We start from the raw sequence: 14,541 nt of genomic DNA, 5'->3' as shown, positions 1-14,541 counted from the left end.
CGTGACGCCGCACACTCTCCGGTGGTCGGGTTGGGTGGATTATCGGGTGGTGGAGGGGATGGGGGGGGGGGTCGTTTTTTGGGCGCGGAGTCCGTTTTTTCTGCTCCTTCTGGGCCTTCAACCGGGGCTGGTGGTGGCCTTTCGGTGGAGGGCCGTCGCAGTGGCCTGACCGTTTCTGGGCGGGTGCGCGGGTTGGCGTTTGCGTCGGGGCGCGAGCGGGGGGGGGTTTTCCAGGGACAGACGTATTGATGCTTCTTCTTTCTCTGAGTCTTCGTCAGAAGACGACAGGTACCGCCGCGGCAGTGGGCGTCACCGGGAATCTTCCAGAAGGCGCGAGGACCGGAGGAGGCATCGCAGTCGGAGAAGTTATAGCAGACGTCGCACCCCGCGCAGCCGGTCGCCTTCCAGGGAAAGGCGGAGCCACAGCCGTCGCGACAGCAGGTTGCATGGTGGGTCGCATCATCCCTCTTCTTCTTCTTCTTCACGTCGCAGCAGTCGCCGGGGGACTCCGGCGGTTGATCATCCTGTGAGGGCTTCCTCTTCCTCAGCCGGCGTGAGACTTCAGGAGCAACAGCCTCTACTTCCCGCACCGACTCCGGCCGAACCCCTTCAGGTCCCAGCTGACTTGCACCGTGGTGAGTACGCCTGCTGTCCGGCTTGGGCACCTCACACCGCACCCACTCACACACCTGGACAGGATTTATCACATTTCCTTAGGAATACGTTAGTAGAGTCTGGGGATTCTACTGCTGGTAAAGTCCCGGAGTTGGCCGCAACACCCGGAGGGGGCAACCCCTCTCCGGTCGTTGCTATGGCTTCGGGCGGTATGTTTAGGGACACGATGTTTTGCGGGGTGGCTCCGCTGGGGACTCATGTCCCGGCGGAGCTTCGGGATAAAATTGTTCGGGGGGAGTACGTGGACATTTGGTCCTTGCTGTCGGCAGACCATATTGCCGTCGACAAGGAGAGGAATTTTGAGAGGGGATCGGACCGTAAGCAGAAGGTGGCGAAGACCTTCGGCAACTGGCTGCAGGCTTTCTCCACCTTGGCGTACATTACGTGCCTTGCTTGCCCGTCCAAAGGACCTGAGCTGTTTATTTATATGGACACCATATATAGTGCCCATAAATTGCACGGGGGTTCGGCCTGGTGGAGGTACGATGAAGATTTTCGTCGTCGCCTGGCTCTTACCCCCTCCGTCGGCTGGGCCTCTAAGGCCACCGACGTTTGGATACAGTTGATCCTCTCTCAACGCCCTCAGCGGCCATTTCTGTCCGGTGCCACCAGCGCGGGGCAGCAGCCCGCGGCCTCGGCACAGCGACAGAGTGGATCGTGCTGGCTCTACAATGAGGGCCACTGCCGCTTCCATGCATCGTGTCGTTTTCGACATGAATGCTCCATTTGTGGCGGAGCACACTCCGCCTTGCGCTGCTTCCGCCGTAACCGGCAGAGTGGCAAGTTGGGTACTGCCGGCGCCTCAGAGAACGCCGGTGAACGTGGTGCTGTTGGGGCAGTGGCTCGCGCTGTACCCCAGGAAGCGGGAGGCAAGCCTTCTGCTTGAGGGTTTTTCCCAAGGTTTTTACATCCCGCATTCTCCCTCGCCCGTTTTGTTTCTCTCTCCCAATTTGAAGTCTGTTAGAAATGACGAGGATATGGCCTGGGAGAAGGTGATGAAGGAGGTGACGTTGGGTCGGATGGCTGGCCCCTTCTCTGATCCTCCTTTGCCCAACCTGAGGGTTTCTCCTTTGGGTTTGGTTCCTAAGAAGGAGGCGGGCAAGTTCCGGCTTATACATCACCTCTCTTACCCTCCTGGGTCATCGGTTAATGACGGCATCTCAAAGGGGGATGCGGCTGTGTCGTATACCTCCTTTGACAGAGCCGTCTTTTTGGTTAGGAAGGCTGGTCCGGGTGCTCTGTTAGCAAAATCGGATATTGAGTCGGCTTTCCGGCTGTTACCGGTGCACCCGGACTGTTTTCACCTGTTAGGTTGCATGGTAAAAGATTGTTTTTTCGTCGACATGTGCTTGCCCATGGGATGCTCCATCTCGTGCTATTATTTTGAGCTTTTCAGTTCTTTTTTGGAGTGGTCTCTGCGTTACGAGACGGGCATCCCTTCGGTCTTGCACTATCTCGACGATTTTTTGTTTGTTGGCCCGGTTGGTTCCCCGGTTTGTGCATACTTGCTAGCTTCCTTTCGGGCTTTAATGTCTCGGTTCGGCGTCCCCCTTTCCGCTGAGAAGACGGAAGGCCCTGTGACCCGTCTATCTTTCCTGGGTATTGAAATTGACTCGGTCGAGATGGTCTTTAGGCTACCGCCTGATAAGCTTGACCGCCTCGTTTCCCTAGTGGAGGATTTTCTTTCAGCGAGGAAGGTTACTCTGCATCAGATGCAGTGTCTCTTGGGCCTGCTGAATTTCGCCTGTAGGGTCTTGCCCATGGGGCGCGCCTTTTGTCGCCGGCTTTCGCTGGCGACGAAGGGCGTGCTCCACCCTGACCATTTCATTCGTGTGACGCGGTCTTTGAAGGAAGACCTTCGGGTTTGGCGTCAATTTCTTTCTGATTTTAATGGGCGGGCGATCTGTCAGCAGGCCGAAGTTTCCAGTGCGGAGCTTTCCTTGTTCACTGATGCGGCCGGGGACGACGGTTTTGCGGCCATTTTTGGTGAGGAATGGTGTAGAGGGTCTTGGCCTCTACTATGGTCTGAGACGGGCTTAGTTAAAAATTTGGCTCTCTTGGAATTTTTCCCAATTGTGGTTGCTGTAGCGCTTTGGGGTGACCGGATGGCTAACCGCAGGATTGTTTTTTGGTGTGACAATCTCTCGGTGGTACAGATAGTTAATAGCCAGTCTTCTTCCTCCCCCCCGGTATTGGCGCTGCTCCGGCACTTAGTTCTTATTTGTTTGCAGCGTAACATTTGGTTCAGGGCGCGCCATGTCCCGGGGGTGCGAAATGAGATGGCTGACGCTTTGTCTCGCTCACGTTTACAGGTCTTCCGTGCCCTGCATCCGTCGGCGAGACCGGAGGGTTGGAGCTGCCCCGATTTCTTATGGAGCCTGGTAGGGAACAACTGCTAGACCTTATTCGTAGATCGGTGTCTGCTGCCACCTGGAGGAGTCACTGCAATGCCTGGGTCTCTTGGCTGTCACTGTCTGGCGGAGTGGTACCTGCGGACGGGTCTGCCTTGTTGAATGTCTGCTTGGAGTATTTAGCGAGTCTGCGTAGACAGGGGTTGTCGTTTAGTGTAGTTACTAAGAGGCTGGCTGGGGTTGCCTTCATGTTGAAGCTATTCGGTAGGGTTGATGTTACTAAACATTTTGCAGTTAGGCAGGTTTTAAGAGGGTGGAAGAAGGAGAGAGCTAGTAGTGATCGGCGCCGACCTGTCTCTTTCAGTTTGTTGGGTCGTTTGATGAGGATGTTAGAGGTTGTTTGTGGGGATGCGTATGAGTTGGTTTTGCTTCGGGCGGCTTTTGCTTTAGCCTTTTTCGCGGCCCTTCGCATTGGAGAGTTGGTGAGCCCTAGTAAGTCGCGCCCTGGGGGTTTGGGAGCGGGTGATGTCGTGGTCTCAGATTCTGAGGTCCGACTTTGTATCCGTCGCTCGAAAACGGATGTTTTCGGGCGGGGGACTTGGCTAACAGTAGGGCGCACTGGTTTAGAGTTTTGCCCAGTATTTTTGGTGAGGGAGTATCTTGCTCGACGTTCTTCCGGGGAGGTGTTTTTGCTACATGAGTCGGGGTCTCCCCTTACCCGTTTTCAATTTCTATCCGTTTTTAGAGCCTGTTTGGTTAATTTGGGCTTGGAGCCTCGGGACTTCGGCACCCATTCTTTTCGCATCGGGGCCGCTACGACGGCTGATGCGTGCGGTTTGGGGGACGAGGCGGTGAAACGTCTCGGGCGCTGGAGGTCCGACTGCTTCAGGTCATATGTTCGGCCCGACCTGATGACTCCCTGATCCCTGGCGTCCGCTGGGTGTGATGGGGTGCTGATTTGGGCCTGTTTTTCTCACATTGCTGTGTGTTTTTTGTCTTGTTTGGATTGTTTTTTATCTCCTAGATGGCGGCTTGGTCTCTGTCTGGCTGATCGGTCATTCCTTTTTATATTGGGCGGAGAAGAGAGCAGCGGTTCGGCCTGGAGGACTTCATTTGGGTCTGGAAGGGGTCAACATGCATTGGCGTGGCTGTCGTGGTTTGAAGTGGAGGCAAGTTTTACCGGACATTGTGGCGGCCAGCCGGCTGACGTCTGGCCCGGCTGTAGTGGTTGTCCACGCCGGTGGCAATGATTTAGGACATGTCAAATTGGGTGAGCTCATTACAATGGTAAAGCAGGACCTGCGCAGGGTTTATGATTTTTTTGGCCCAGTAGTGCTGGTCTGGTCTGAGATCGTGCCTCGCCGCTGCTGGCGCGGGGCGCGAGATGTTGCCGCCATTGAAAGGGCTAGGAGGGTCTTGAATATTAGGGTGTCCAAGTACGTTAAATCGTTGGGGGGTGTGGCTGTGCGCCATATTGATTTGGAGGGTGATAATGGTAGCCTGCTGATGAGGGACGGGGTGCATCTGAATCCTATCGGTTCTGATATATTTTTGTCTGGATTGAAGGATGGCCTTGAGAGGGCCTTAGTTCTTTTGGGTGGGGGGGCCAACAGGCAGATGTAGGGGGGGCGGTACACTGCCTGTGTGGGTGGCGGGGGTCCATGCCCTAATACAAGTGAAAGATTGGACCTACATGCTCGCTGGGTCGCAGCGGAGCGTCCAGGAGGAAGAAGAAGAAGTAGTCGTTGGAGGGGCATGGACGTACATGTTTTGCAAATCGGTTTGTCTTGTTTACAATATTCAAATTTGTTATATTTTTGAATAAAGCTGTGGCCTACCCCACTCATACCACAAAGAAGGAGCCATGGTCTTCATTAAGGTTCGGTCCTGGGATGCACGTCACAAGGGGGTAATGGTGGTTAGTATTATACGGGTCCAAGGAGTCTGAAAGCCCCGAACTGGTTAAGGAAGGGGCTGTGGACTCATTGGCTATATTTCTGTTTATTTTCTAAACATGGTGACGTGCTCTGTTTTAAAGTCCATATAAAAGGGGGCACGTAGGCGGGCTGCTCACCTTCTGCCGTTATGCTGGCGAGAGGTGCACCCACCCACCCTGCCCTTCTGGTTTTGTTCTTGTGGACTGGTTCTTCCCTTCTTTTCCAGGTTTGTTGTCACAGCTGGCGGGGGTCCATGCCCTAATACAAGTGAAAGATTGGACCTACATGCTCGCTGGGTCGCAGCGGAGCGTCCAGGAGGAAGAAGAAGAAGTAGTCGTTGGAGGGGCATGGACGTACATGTTTTGCAAATCGGTTTGTCTTGTTTACAATATTCAAATTTGTTATATTTTTGAATAAAGCTGTGGCCTACCCCACTCATACCACAAAGAAGGAGCCATGGTCTTCATTAAGGTTCGGTCCTGGGATGCACGTCACAAGGGGGTAATGGTGGTTAGTATTATACGGGTCCAAGGAGTCCAGATTTTGCTGTGGTTTTTTTTTTAGCTAAAGCCAGGAGTGGACTGAGTAGAAAGTAGAAGTATAAGAGCTTCCTATATATTTCCCATTCCTTTTGTAGCCACTCTTGACTTTGGTTCAAAAATTCCATCCACACATTGAAATTCTGCAATTTTAAAAAAAAAAAGGTTTTAGCAAATAACAGCATGTCAAATATACCTATGGAGACTGGTATTTGCCATATAGCTATTACAGAAGCAGAGACTGTGGACTTCCTGTGAAAAACACTCCAAAAAAATGTGCTGCTTTTTCAAGCCTGAATGCAGCTTTTTTTGTTGCGGATGTTGTTGTGTGTTTTTTTATTTTGAGCCAAAGCCGAGAATGGCTTCAAATGGAATGGGAAATATATAGGAAGTTGTTATACTTGTAACTTCTGCTTAATCTAGTCCTGGCTATGGCTCAAAAACCGCAACAAAAAAAGCAGCACTTCTGCAACATGGGGACTCAGGGTCAGTGAGCACAGAATTTTTTGGCGCTGATTTTGACATTGAATCCGCCTCAAAAAAGGGTCCCAATAGAGTTCTATTAGGAGGCTTTTTTGGAGGCGGATTCAGCATCAAAATCCTCGCCGAAAAAACTCTGTGTGAACTGACCCTTAGCCTTTACTATACCGCACCTTCTCATGCACTCCTAGGTCCTCTTATTAACTACTTCAGTGCCACAAAACTACCAACACTTGGACTTTGGGCTGTCCATATATACTCAGCAATCCAGGGATGAGAACAGCACATATGATGCCATTATTTAGTGCGATTCTGTAGACTTATGAAAAAGAGATGGCAGCATGCATAGGATATAGCATTATATAAATGTATATGTATTATATACAAGTAATCCAGTCCATATATAACTGTCTCAGAGGCCTGATGTGTACAGAATGCCAAGAACAATCTAGACGTATGTACATCAGCTCCAGGGTGCCTGGCATCTGGCAGATAAAGTAATGACATTTCTAGATGCCCTTATGTTGCTTTGTAACCCTGGGGGCAGACTGAAAAGTGGATCAATGTAAGAGATGCTATCACAGGCTAAGGAAGGAGGATGTTGTAATGGAGAGTGATGGGAGCTGTAATGGAGACTAATGATAGGTTGGGAGTGATACCTCCCGCTTATAAAGGTGTGCGGGCCACACACAGTGCAGTCTTATCTATCTCTTCCAATATGAGCAGCATCCAGGCAGTCGCTGAGTCCTACCAGTTATTCAACCCCAGAGCCTACCTACAGAATAACTATGTACCCCCTCGGGCAGACTTCTCCAGTGAGGACAGCGTCATGTGTTGGAAACTGCGTCAACTTCATGAGGCTTGTGCCAAAGGTGAGCTATGGTTGTGATGTAAATCACATATATCGATGATTGAATATTAGCAGGCAATGAGATATAAGACAAAGTCTATGCTCTATAGTTTTATCATGTCATAATCCTTTAATGGTGGAGTGAATGTTACAAATGGCATTGTATCAATTGAATACTCTATATATTTTGCACCTAGGAGTGATATGTTTAGCTCCTGCGCCCCAACTATGTGTCATTCATAGCACTAGTCTCCTCATATTGGGAAGAGATCCTTATGGGGCCTATAACGGTCCTTGGTCAGATGTGACTGCAACCCCTGCTTGCAAATGAAAATCATTCCTTGCTCTGTTTAGAGTATATGGACGTAGCAGATTTGACTTTGTCACTCGGCACAGCTGTTTGCAATATATTATCTGTAGATTGAAAGTAAATCTACAGCGCCACTTATGTTCATAGACTGTGTTTGGTATTGCAGTTATATGCTCAAGCATGGTCGTGCACAGAAATAAAAGCAATAAAATTAAATACTGAACAACCTTTTACATTGAAGTTATACTTTCCTACAAAAAAAAAACAAAACTAGAGAGCTTAATGGAAAACTCAGCTCTGCTAATCTTGTATGCATTCATTCCTTTAGTAAACACTTGTATTGTCTATGACTTATAGCACGGGAAACTGGCACCATATTTTTTTTTTAAAAAAAATTCTCACTTACACTTATGGGTTGGTCAGGTCATTCTTATAGTTCTGTATGGCTGCACCATGAGCTATGTATTAAACTATTACTCTGGATTAGGACACAGAGCCATATGACACTGACTTTATACATGGTAATGGTGGTAGTTAGTATACTCTATTAGCATTATATATGCTGGGTCTTCGTGTGCAGCTACTGTTTTGCACAGATATGGCAGCTAAAGTAAGGATTTTTTTTTTTTTTTTTTTTAATACACTATGTGCAATATGTGGATTAGATTAATGATATCTCATCCACTTTGCTGGTCCTATAAATAGTGACTGTGTAGGAGTCAGACGTAGGTGTTTCCATAATGTGGGGCTTTAGCCTTTATGATCACGTCCTGTTTTTTGGCTTCAAAAGCTGCTTACAAAAAAATACATGTCCCTAGACTGCAGAAATGACTGTTGACACAAGTGCAGCTGACTGCATACCTGTGCAGCTTTGTCTTCATGGCTGACAGAGAAGGTGCGTTTTTTTTGTTGTTGTTGTTTTCCCCCCCCATCCTTCCCTAGTTTTGTTGGTGTTATCTGTGCCTGACACTAGTGAACTGTCAAGAGCATGGTCTCTACTGCTCAAGTGTCTACAACATTGTGAATGACATTGGGTGGTGGAGACTTCCTACTTAACAGCTGACTAATATCTAGTGCCAAAATTAAAGAGGCTGAATGGGGAAGGCTAGAGGAAAAAGAGAATTGCACCAGAAGGTTTGCAGTGTGACAGGTCCTCTTTAACCCCTTCTCAGTCAGTGCCATAATAGTACAACACACCGATGTAGCAGGCACAGGAGCTCGGCCAGGTTTGCTTGCATTTAACTACAGGCATCAGAAAATCTGGGACTTAAAAATAAATATATAAACCAATGTAAAGTTTATACATTAAAAATGGCTACAATTAGAAAAATTGCAATGAATACATAAAGTACATGCTCTTTTCAGTACCAACGTGCATAAGGCTAGGATCACACCTATGGCTGCTCTACGTTCGGGGTTTCCATCCCCGAATCCATTTAAAAAAAAAAAAAAAAAAAAGTTAGTGTGGATTTTTCTTTTTATAATTTTTATCAGAATCAAAACTGTGAAAAAAACAGCAGTTTGGCACTTCTGACTATTTTTCCCGCTACGGCTTTTACCGTACAGGAAAAATGTTTAGAGAGCTTTTTTTTTTTTTTTTTTTAATAGAGCGGGCGATTTCGGAGACAGGGATACCTAACATGTATGTGTTTCACAGTATTTAACTACTTTTATATGTGTTCTAGGGAAAGGGGGATGATTTGAATTTTTAATCCTTTTTTTTTTTTTTTTTTTTGCATTTATTAGACCCTACCTGACCCATCTATCAAAGTTAATGGGACCACACTTACCCCAGTCCCACAGGCCCGCTGCATTGGGATAACCTTGGACTTTTACCTATGCTTTTAAGCCACACATCCAGACCCTCAACACCTTCTGCTGCCTCCAACTCCAGAACATCCAGCAAATGTGCTGTTTTCTCACCCCTGGAACTGCAAAGATGTTAGTCCATGCCCTCATAATCTCTCCCCCCCACAATCCCTCCCTCCCTATCCCAATGTGCCAGTTGGTCACTGTTTAACATTTAATTAGGGGGTGCCCTACTACCATCTGTGATAGTATAGTACTGTACTTTGCTTTGTATATCTTTGTACTGTATGTAAAACCTCACCATGGCATTAATAGTGTTCTGTAAATAAAAAAAAAAAAAAAATACTGACTGAATAAGCTACCTTAAAACAAATGAGTGGGGGGAAAAAGGGTTTTCTATTCTGACCATGTTTTCATAAATGAGGGCCTAAAGTTTAATGATATCCCCTATAATGTTAGATAATAAATTCTCAGTATTTAAAATAAAAACAGTCTCCTTTTAGATAACCAGTATTCTAATAGGTAAAATGCTGCTTTTGGCATCAAGGCCCAAAAAACTGGTCCTCAAGGAGATCATGGCTATTATAGGGCATAATCTACTTGGCACAATGGTGCCCCTTACATTGCTTTCCTTGGGTAACTCATTCTATTTGCAGGTTCTGAATTTTCACAGTACTGTAATCTTATTGTAAGGTTTCCTTTTTATATCTTCATATAAAGACAAAACGCTCTTTTGTATACTTAGGTGAGATAAAAGGGTGCACCCTGGTAGACATCGGCTCAGGTCCTACCATATACCAGTTGTTGAGTGTCTCTGAACACTTCCAGGAGGTGATCATGACAGACTACTTGGAGGTGAACCGTCAAGAACTGAAGATGTGGCTAAGTAATGAGCCAGGGGCATTTGACTGGAGCCCCTACTTTAAACATGTCTGTATGCTGGAGGGAAATGAGTGAGTAGCCAATAGCATGTCCAAGTTTTTAATCCTTCCTGCTGGTGGCATTTTTAGGTTTTTATTTTTCGTCTCTCTGCCTTCCAAATCCCACTTTTTTTTTTTTTTAACATTCACAGCACCAATGTTTGTGGGACAAATTGTTTATCATAATAGTACCATGTATTCTATACAATGTGCTGGGGGAAAAAAATCAGAATGGGGTGCATTTGTGTGACTCTGGTACAGGCTTCATTTTTACAGCATTCAATGTGCACCCAAAATGACGTCACCTGTATTCTATATTTTGGGACGATGCCGAAGATACCAAATTTATAGATTTATTTACATTTTATCCCTTATCAAAAATCCAAAGATTTGCAAAAAAAAAAAAAAATCAGTGACAACTGCTGAGAGCTGGGTTGAGGAGTGAGAAAGGACCAAGTAACTTGATGGTGACTGCACTAGCTCCTCAGCCTTTCTACTAGTAGCCTTATAGATCCCCTGTAGGGATATTTTATGGATTGTGCGCTCATATCAGGCAAGGTTTACAATAATAGGAAGCACTCAATACAAATCTGGACCTGGAGTGTGGGGTCATATATCCCTTCAGCTATTACATATACAGTAGGAACGAGTGATCCAGTTACTGTTTGGGAATCTTGTTTGGACCTTGCACTTTGAATGACACTATGCCTTTACCTATTTAGAGGTGAATGTCTTCAGTATTGTGCGAACATATATAGGGGTCTTGTCAGGGGTGAACCTGCCCCTTTCGCCGCTCGAGGCGAAGAGGGGGTGGAGCGGAGGAGGCGGAGCGGGCAGGGCTAAGCTAAGGGGCGTGGCTTAGCGGTGTTCGCAGGCAGAGAGCAGGCACGGAGAGGAGCTGCTCTCTGCCTGAGCGTGAGGGGAGGCTGCTGGAGCAGCGCTGCTCCAGTGGCCCCCCCAATCCACCGCTTGGTGCTAAGCCAGTCCAGGACAGCTTGTCCTGGACTGGCTTAGGTAATCAAAAATGCCGCTCTCCCTGGGGCCCTGGCATAGCGGTCGCTTCAGGTCGCCTCATGGGAGGTGCGGCGCTGGACCGTCTTGTCAGGACCAGCTCTCACTGATTCTAAGTCCAATAGTTATTTGCTTGAGTGACTCTTGATTTTAGGCAAAAATTGTTGGTACTGGACCTATCCAGTCAGTTTATTCCCAATAAGTGGTGTTTTTTTTTTTTTTTTTTTTTAGTCGGCATCACGGACACTCGGTTACAAAATTTGAAGGGATTGTACCACCCTGCTTTTTGGCCAGCCTTAGTCAATCTTGGCATTTGTCTAAACCCTTTACGTTGTACGTACAATGCCACCATCAACATAAAAAACTATATAAAAAAAAAAAAATCCACAGTGAGTCTGTACAAGTTGGCTGATTGGCCAAAAGTATCCAATGACGTCACACACTCGTTTATTCAGCCATACAGTCTGACGAGAATCTAATGTATATAGCCAAATCTTAAGATGTCATTATTTCAATAATGAAAAGTTACATAATTGTCCAATATTTTAATACACTGGAATTAGGCAGAATAGTTCTCTCTCTAGCAATCACTTTGTGGGAGTGCTAGTAGTGCAAAAACTAAAATGGTGGCTTGCTCCATGAAAAAGTTACAGTCCAGTGTCTTCTAATGTCACTGTAGGTTCTATCAGCTTCAATGGACATCTCCAACACTTATCATAATTTGCTTCAAAAGTTAAGAGGCTGTGTTCCCCAAACAGTGACTTTCCTTGAAGCTCCTGGGTGCCAATGCAATATCAGTAATGGGGAAGGGGGGGGGGCTCTACCTACCTACCTTGATTAGGGCAAAGGAATCTCTCTGCCCCCCCCCCATAGGCTCCAAAGCTCAGTAGCAACTGCTTCCTCTGCACCCCTATAGATACCCCCTGTCCCCAAATCTTTTATTTCAGTACATTAATCTGGAGCACACTTATTTTTACTGATCAGCATTTTCCTTTTGCTTCTACAGAGAGCCCTGGGAAGATAAGCAGAATCGATTTCGGGAACGTGTATCTAAGGTGGTCCCAGTTGATGTCCATAAGCCGATTCCACTAGAGGGAAAATTGGGCAGGGGTACAGTGGACTGCTTGGTATCCTCTTTCTGCCTGGAAGCTTGCAGCCCCAACCTTGAGGCCTTTCAGAAAGCACTTGAAAATGTTGTTGGGCTCCTGAAACCAAAGGGGCACTTTTTATGGATTGGGGCTCTAGAGGAGTCCTATTACTTGGCTGGAGAGGCACGGTTGAGTGTGGTGCCAGTCACAGAAGACATTGTAAAGGAGGCACTGCACACCGCAAAATGTGTGGTTAGGGAATTTTCCAGCTATTGCATGACTCCTAGCATGAAAGTTGGTGTAGATGATGTAGCTGGGATATTTTTTGTTTGGGCTCAGAAAGAGTGAAGTGACTTATTTATATCACTGGTTACATGGAGCAAGGACTACTACATCAGGCGCTGAATTCTAATGTATCATATCTACATGCCATATAAAAGATGCAAATAAAAGCAAAAATTCTAGTATTTGAAATGTATTACTGTATGTCACCTTATTTTTACCCATTATCCCATACAATAGATTCATGATTTTCATCGGAAGGTACTAAATGGGTTCTCTACAGATGACATTCCATTTACTGTGGCTAAACATGTGAGCCCTGGACCCTGGTCCATTCATAATGACTAGAGATGAGCGAGTACTGTTGGGATCAGCCGATCCGAACAGCACACTCCATAGAAATGAATGGATGCATCTGGTACTTCCGCTTTGATGCCGGCCGCTTAACCCCCTGCGTGCCGTCTACGTCCATTCATTTCAATGCGTGCGTGCTGTTCGGATCGGCTGATCCGAACAGTACTCGCTCATCTCTAATAATGACTAATCTGTCCATGCAGCAATGTGCTTTTGGTTATGCATTACACTCCCCCCTCAATAACAATGGCTTCTCTAGTCTTTCCATGGCTCTAAACAAGAGTCCCGTCCTGTTCTCTTTGGACAATCCTCTATAGGGTCTCCTAATAGGCAGATGGTATCTACCTGCTGTGACAATGATCAGATGTAATGGAAGTTGGTGTTCAATTTCCCTACAGCATGACCACAGGGGAGTGTTACCTTGTATCCATTCAAATCAATGGGGTGTCCATTTAATGCATAAGAAGACTGGTCCTTCAGGGCGCGATGGCTTTTGTAACAACTCCCCTCTCTGAGTTAAAGGAGCAGATCCTCCTCTTGACCAAAGTTCCCATGTGAAATTTCCTGTGGTTAGCTATTGTAGCTACATACTTATGGCATCCCCTGGAGTTCATTAATTTTCTCAGAACTTCCACCTGATGTATCTCATGCTGGTGGTCACACATGCTCAGTACCTGTCCCACTACTTCCATCCTCTTGCATACTGGCAATGGAGTGATTCCTGATATTGTACAGGCGGCAGCCAATAAGATGCAGCTTATTCTATAGCACTGAATGTTCTGAGCAAAAAAGAGCATTTTTAACTCTATGCAGATTCATTGGGCCATGACAACACAGAACTTTTTTTTTTGCCTCAAAAAACCTTAAATTAGTGATTATTATGATACAAAAACATTAAACAGTTGTCTAGGCATTTTTATATAAAAACAAAAAAAAACCCTGCCTGGACAACCTCTAAGTTCAGCAACCCACACAACTTTCCTCAAGTGTAATTACAGTTCTGTAATTTTTTTTATTTAGCCCCACTAAAGTACTTCACCATGTTTGATCTCTTAGAAAATACACGCCAATGCTTCTGCATATGGCATGACAGGGATAGCCCCTTCCGCTGTTTAACATCTTAGGGGCGAGGACAACATTTGCATGTGCTCCCTGTTTTTTGTGTTTCCTCTGGGTGCTCCTGTTTTTCTCCCACACTCCAAAGTTATACTGACAAGGAATTTGGACTGTGATTCCCCACTTGACTTGGACATAGCACTTAGTGTATATTACATGTAGCAGATGTCACAATGTTGTAAAATTTGCTTGTACTTAAATCCCCCCCCCCCCCCCCCTACGTAGAAATCTCTTATGCACAGGATAACATGCTTGAAGTAAACCTGCCTGGCAATCCCCTTTAAGGGTGAAGCTTCACATTTCAGAGAGACTGCATTTACAGTACCGCCAAAGTGCACGGGATTGTACCTAGTCCCATCCACACATTGTAGAAAAAAATCTGCAGCAGAAAAGCACGTTTTCGAAAATCGTAGCATGTTACTTATACTGGCAGAAATGCTGTCTCTCTGTATAGCTATAATAAAGCGGAAAAGTCTGCAAAAACGCAATTAAAAAATGCCCCCCCCCTTTTGTTTTTATTTTTTTTGCTATATGGGGCTTGGTCTAAAGGGAAAAGATAAGCCACTGCTAGACACACAGGCTCCAGCATGCAGAAACCCAACATGCTCTATTTTCCTACTCCACAACTGCTGATTTCCATGTAGGTCAGACTTCTCACACACAAGATGGTCAGCAGCTTTAGCAGACTAATATTATGAATAAAGTCAACCTTTTATACTGTGACAAAGTATGCAGAGCTATTCTAGCAAGAGGGATCCAATTTCCTTTCTATGGAGTGCGGCAAAGAATGTCAGTCAGGTATAGAAATGAGTGAAGGGA

At 46.3% G+C, this 14,541-nt stretch overlaps 1 protein-coding gene across 3 annotated transcripts; it reads left to right on the top strand.

Moving 5' to 3' along the window:
- The first annotated feature begins 6,455 nt into the window (after positions 1-6,455).
- On the top strand, positions 6,456-12,437 carry PNMT (phenylethanolamine N-methyltransferase). 3 transcript variants are annotated; one of them, XM_075278383.1, is made up of 4 exons: positions 6,816-6,854; positions 8,889-9,083; positions 9,697-9,904; positions 11,889-12,437. In XM_075278383.1, the coding sequence occupies exons 2-4, from the start codon at positions 8,981-8,983 to the stop codon at positions 12,316-12,318; spliced, it is 741 nt and encodes a 246-aa protein (XP_075134484.1). In that variant the 5' UTR covers positions 6,816-6,854; positions 8,889-8,980; the 3' UTR covers positions 12,319-12,437. The 3 variants fall into 3 exon arrangements, with proteins under 3 accessions (XP_075134482.1, XP_075134484.1, XP_075134483.1); XM_075278382.1 differs by lacking the exon at positions 6,816-6,854 and adding an exon at positions 7,931-8,037; XM_075278381.1 differs by lacking the exon at positions 8,889-9,083 and having other exon boundaries at positions 6,456-6,854.
- Positions 12,438-14,541: the final 2,104 nt, after the last annotated feature.

The sequence above is a fragment of the Leptodactylus fuscus genome, chromosome 6, assembly GCF_031893055.1.
Source record: "Leptodactylus fuscus isolate aLepFus1 chromosome 6, aLepFus1.hap2, whole genome shotgun sequence".
Lineage (NCBI taxonomy): Eukaryota > Metazoa > Chordata > Amphibia > Anura > Leptodactylidae > Leptodactylus > Leptodactylus fuscus.
The sequence above is the reverse complement of the archived record's forward strand: the minus strand, read 5'-3'. Positions and strand labels throughout refer to the sequence as shown.

What these genes read in the sequence shown, in the direction of transcription:
- PNMT (XM_075278381.1), top strand. Translation starts at nt 6,599, where the DNA reads ATGGGAGCTGTAATGGAGACTAATGATAGGTTGGGAGTGATACCTCCC. An exon ending in TCATGAGGCTTGTGCCAAAG is followed by an intron (nt 6,855 to 9,696) that starts GTGAGCTATGGT and finishes TTGTATACTTAG; the next exon opens with GTGAGATAAAAGGGTGCACC. An exon ending in TGTATGCTGGAGGGAAATGA is followed by an intron (nt 9,905 to 11,888) that starts GTGAGTAGCCAA and finishes TTGCTTCTACAG; the next exon opens with AGAGCCCTGGGAAGATAAGC.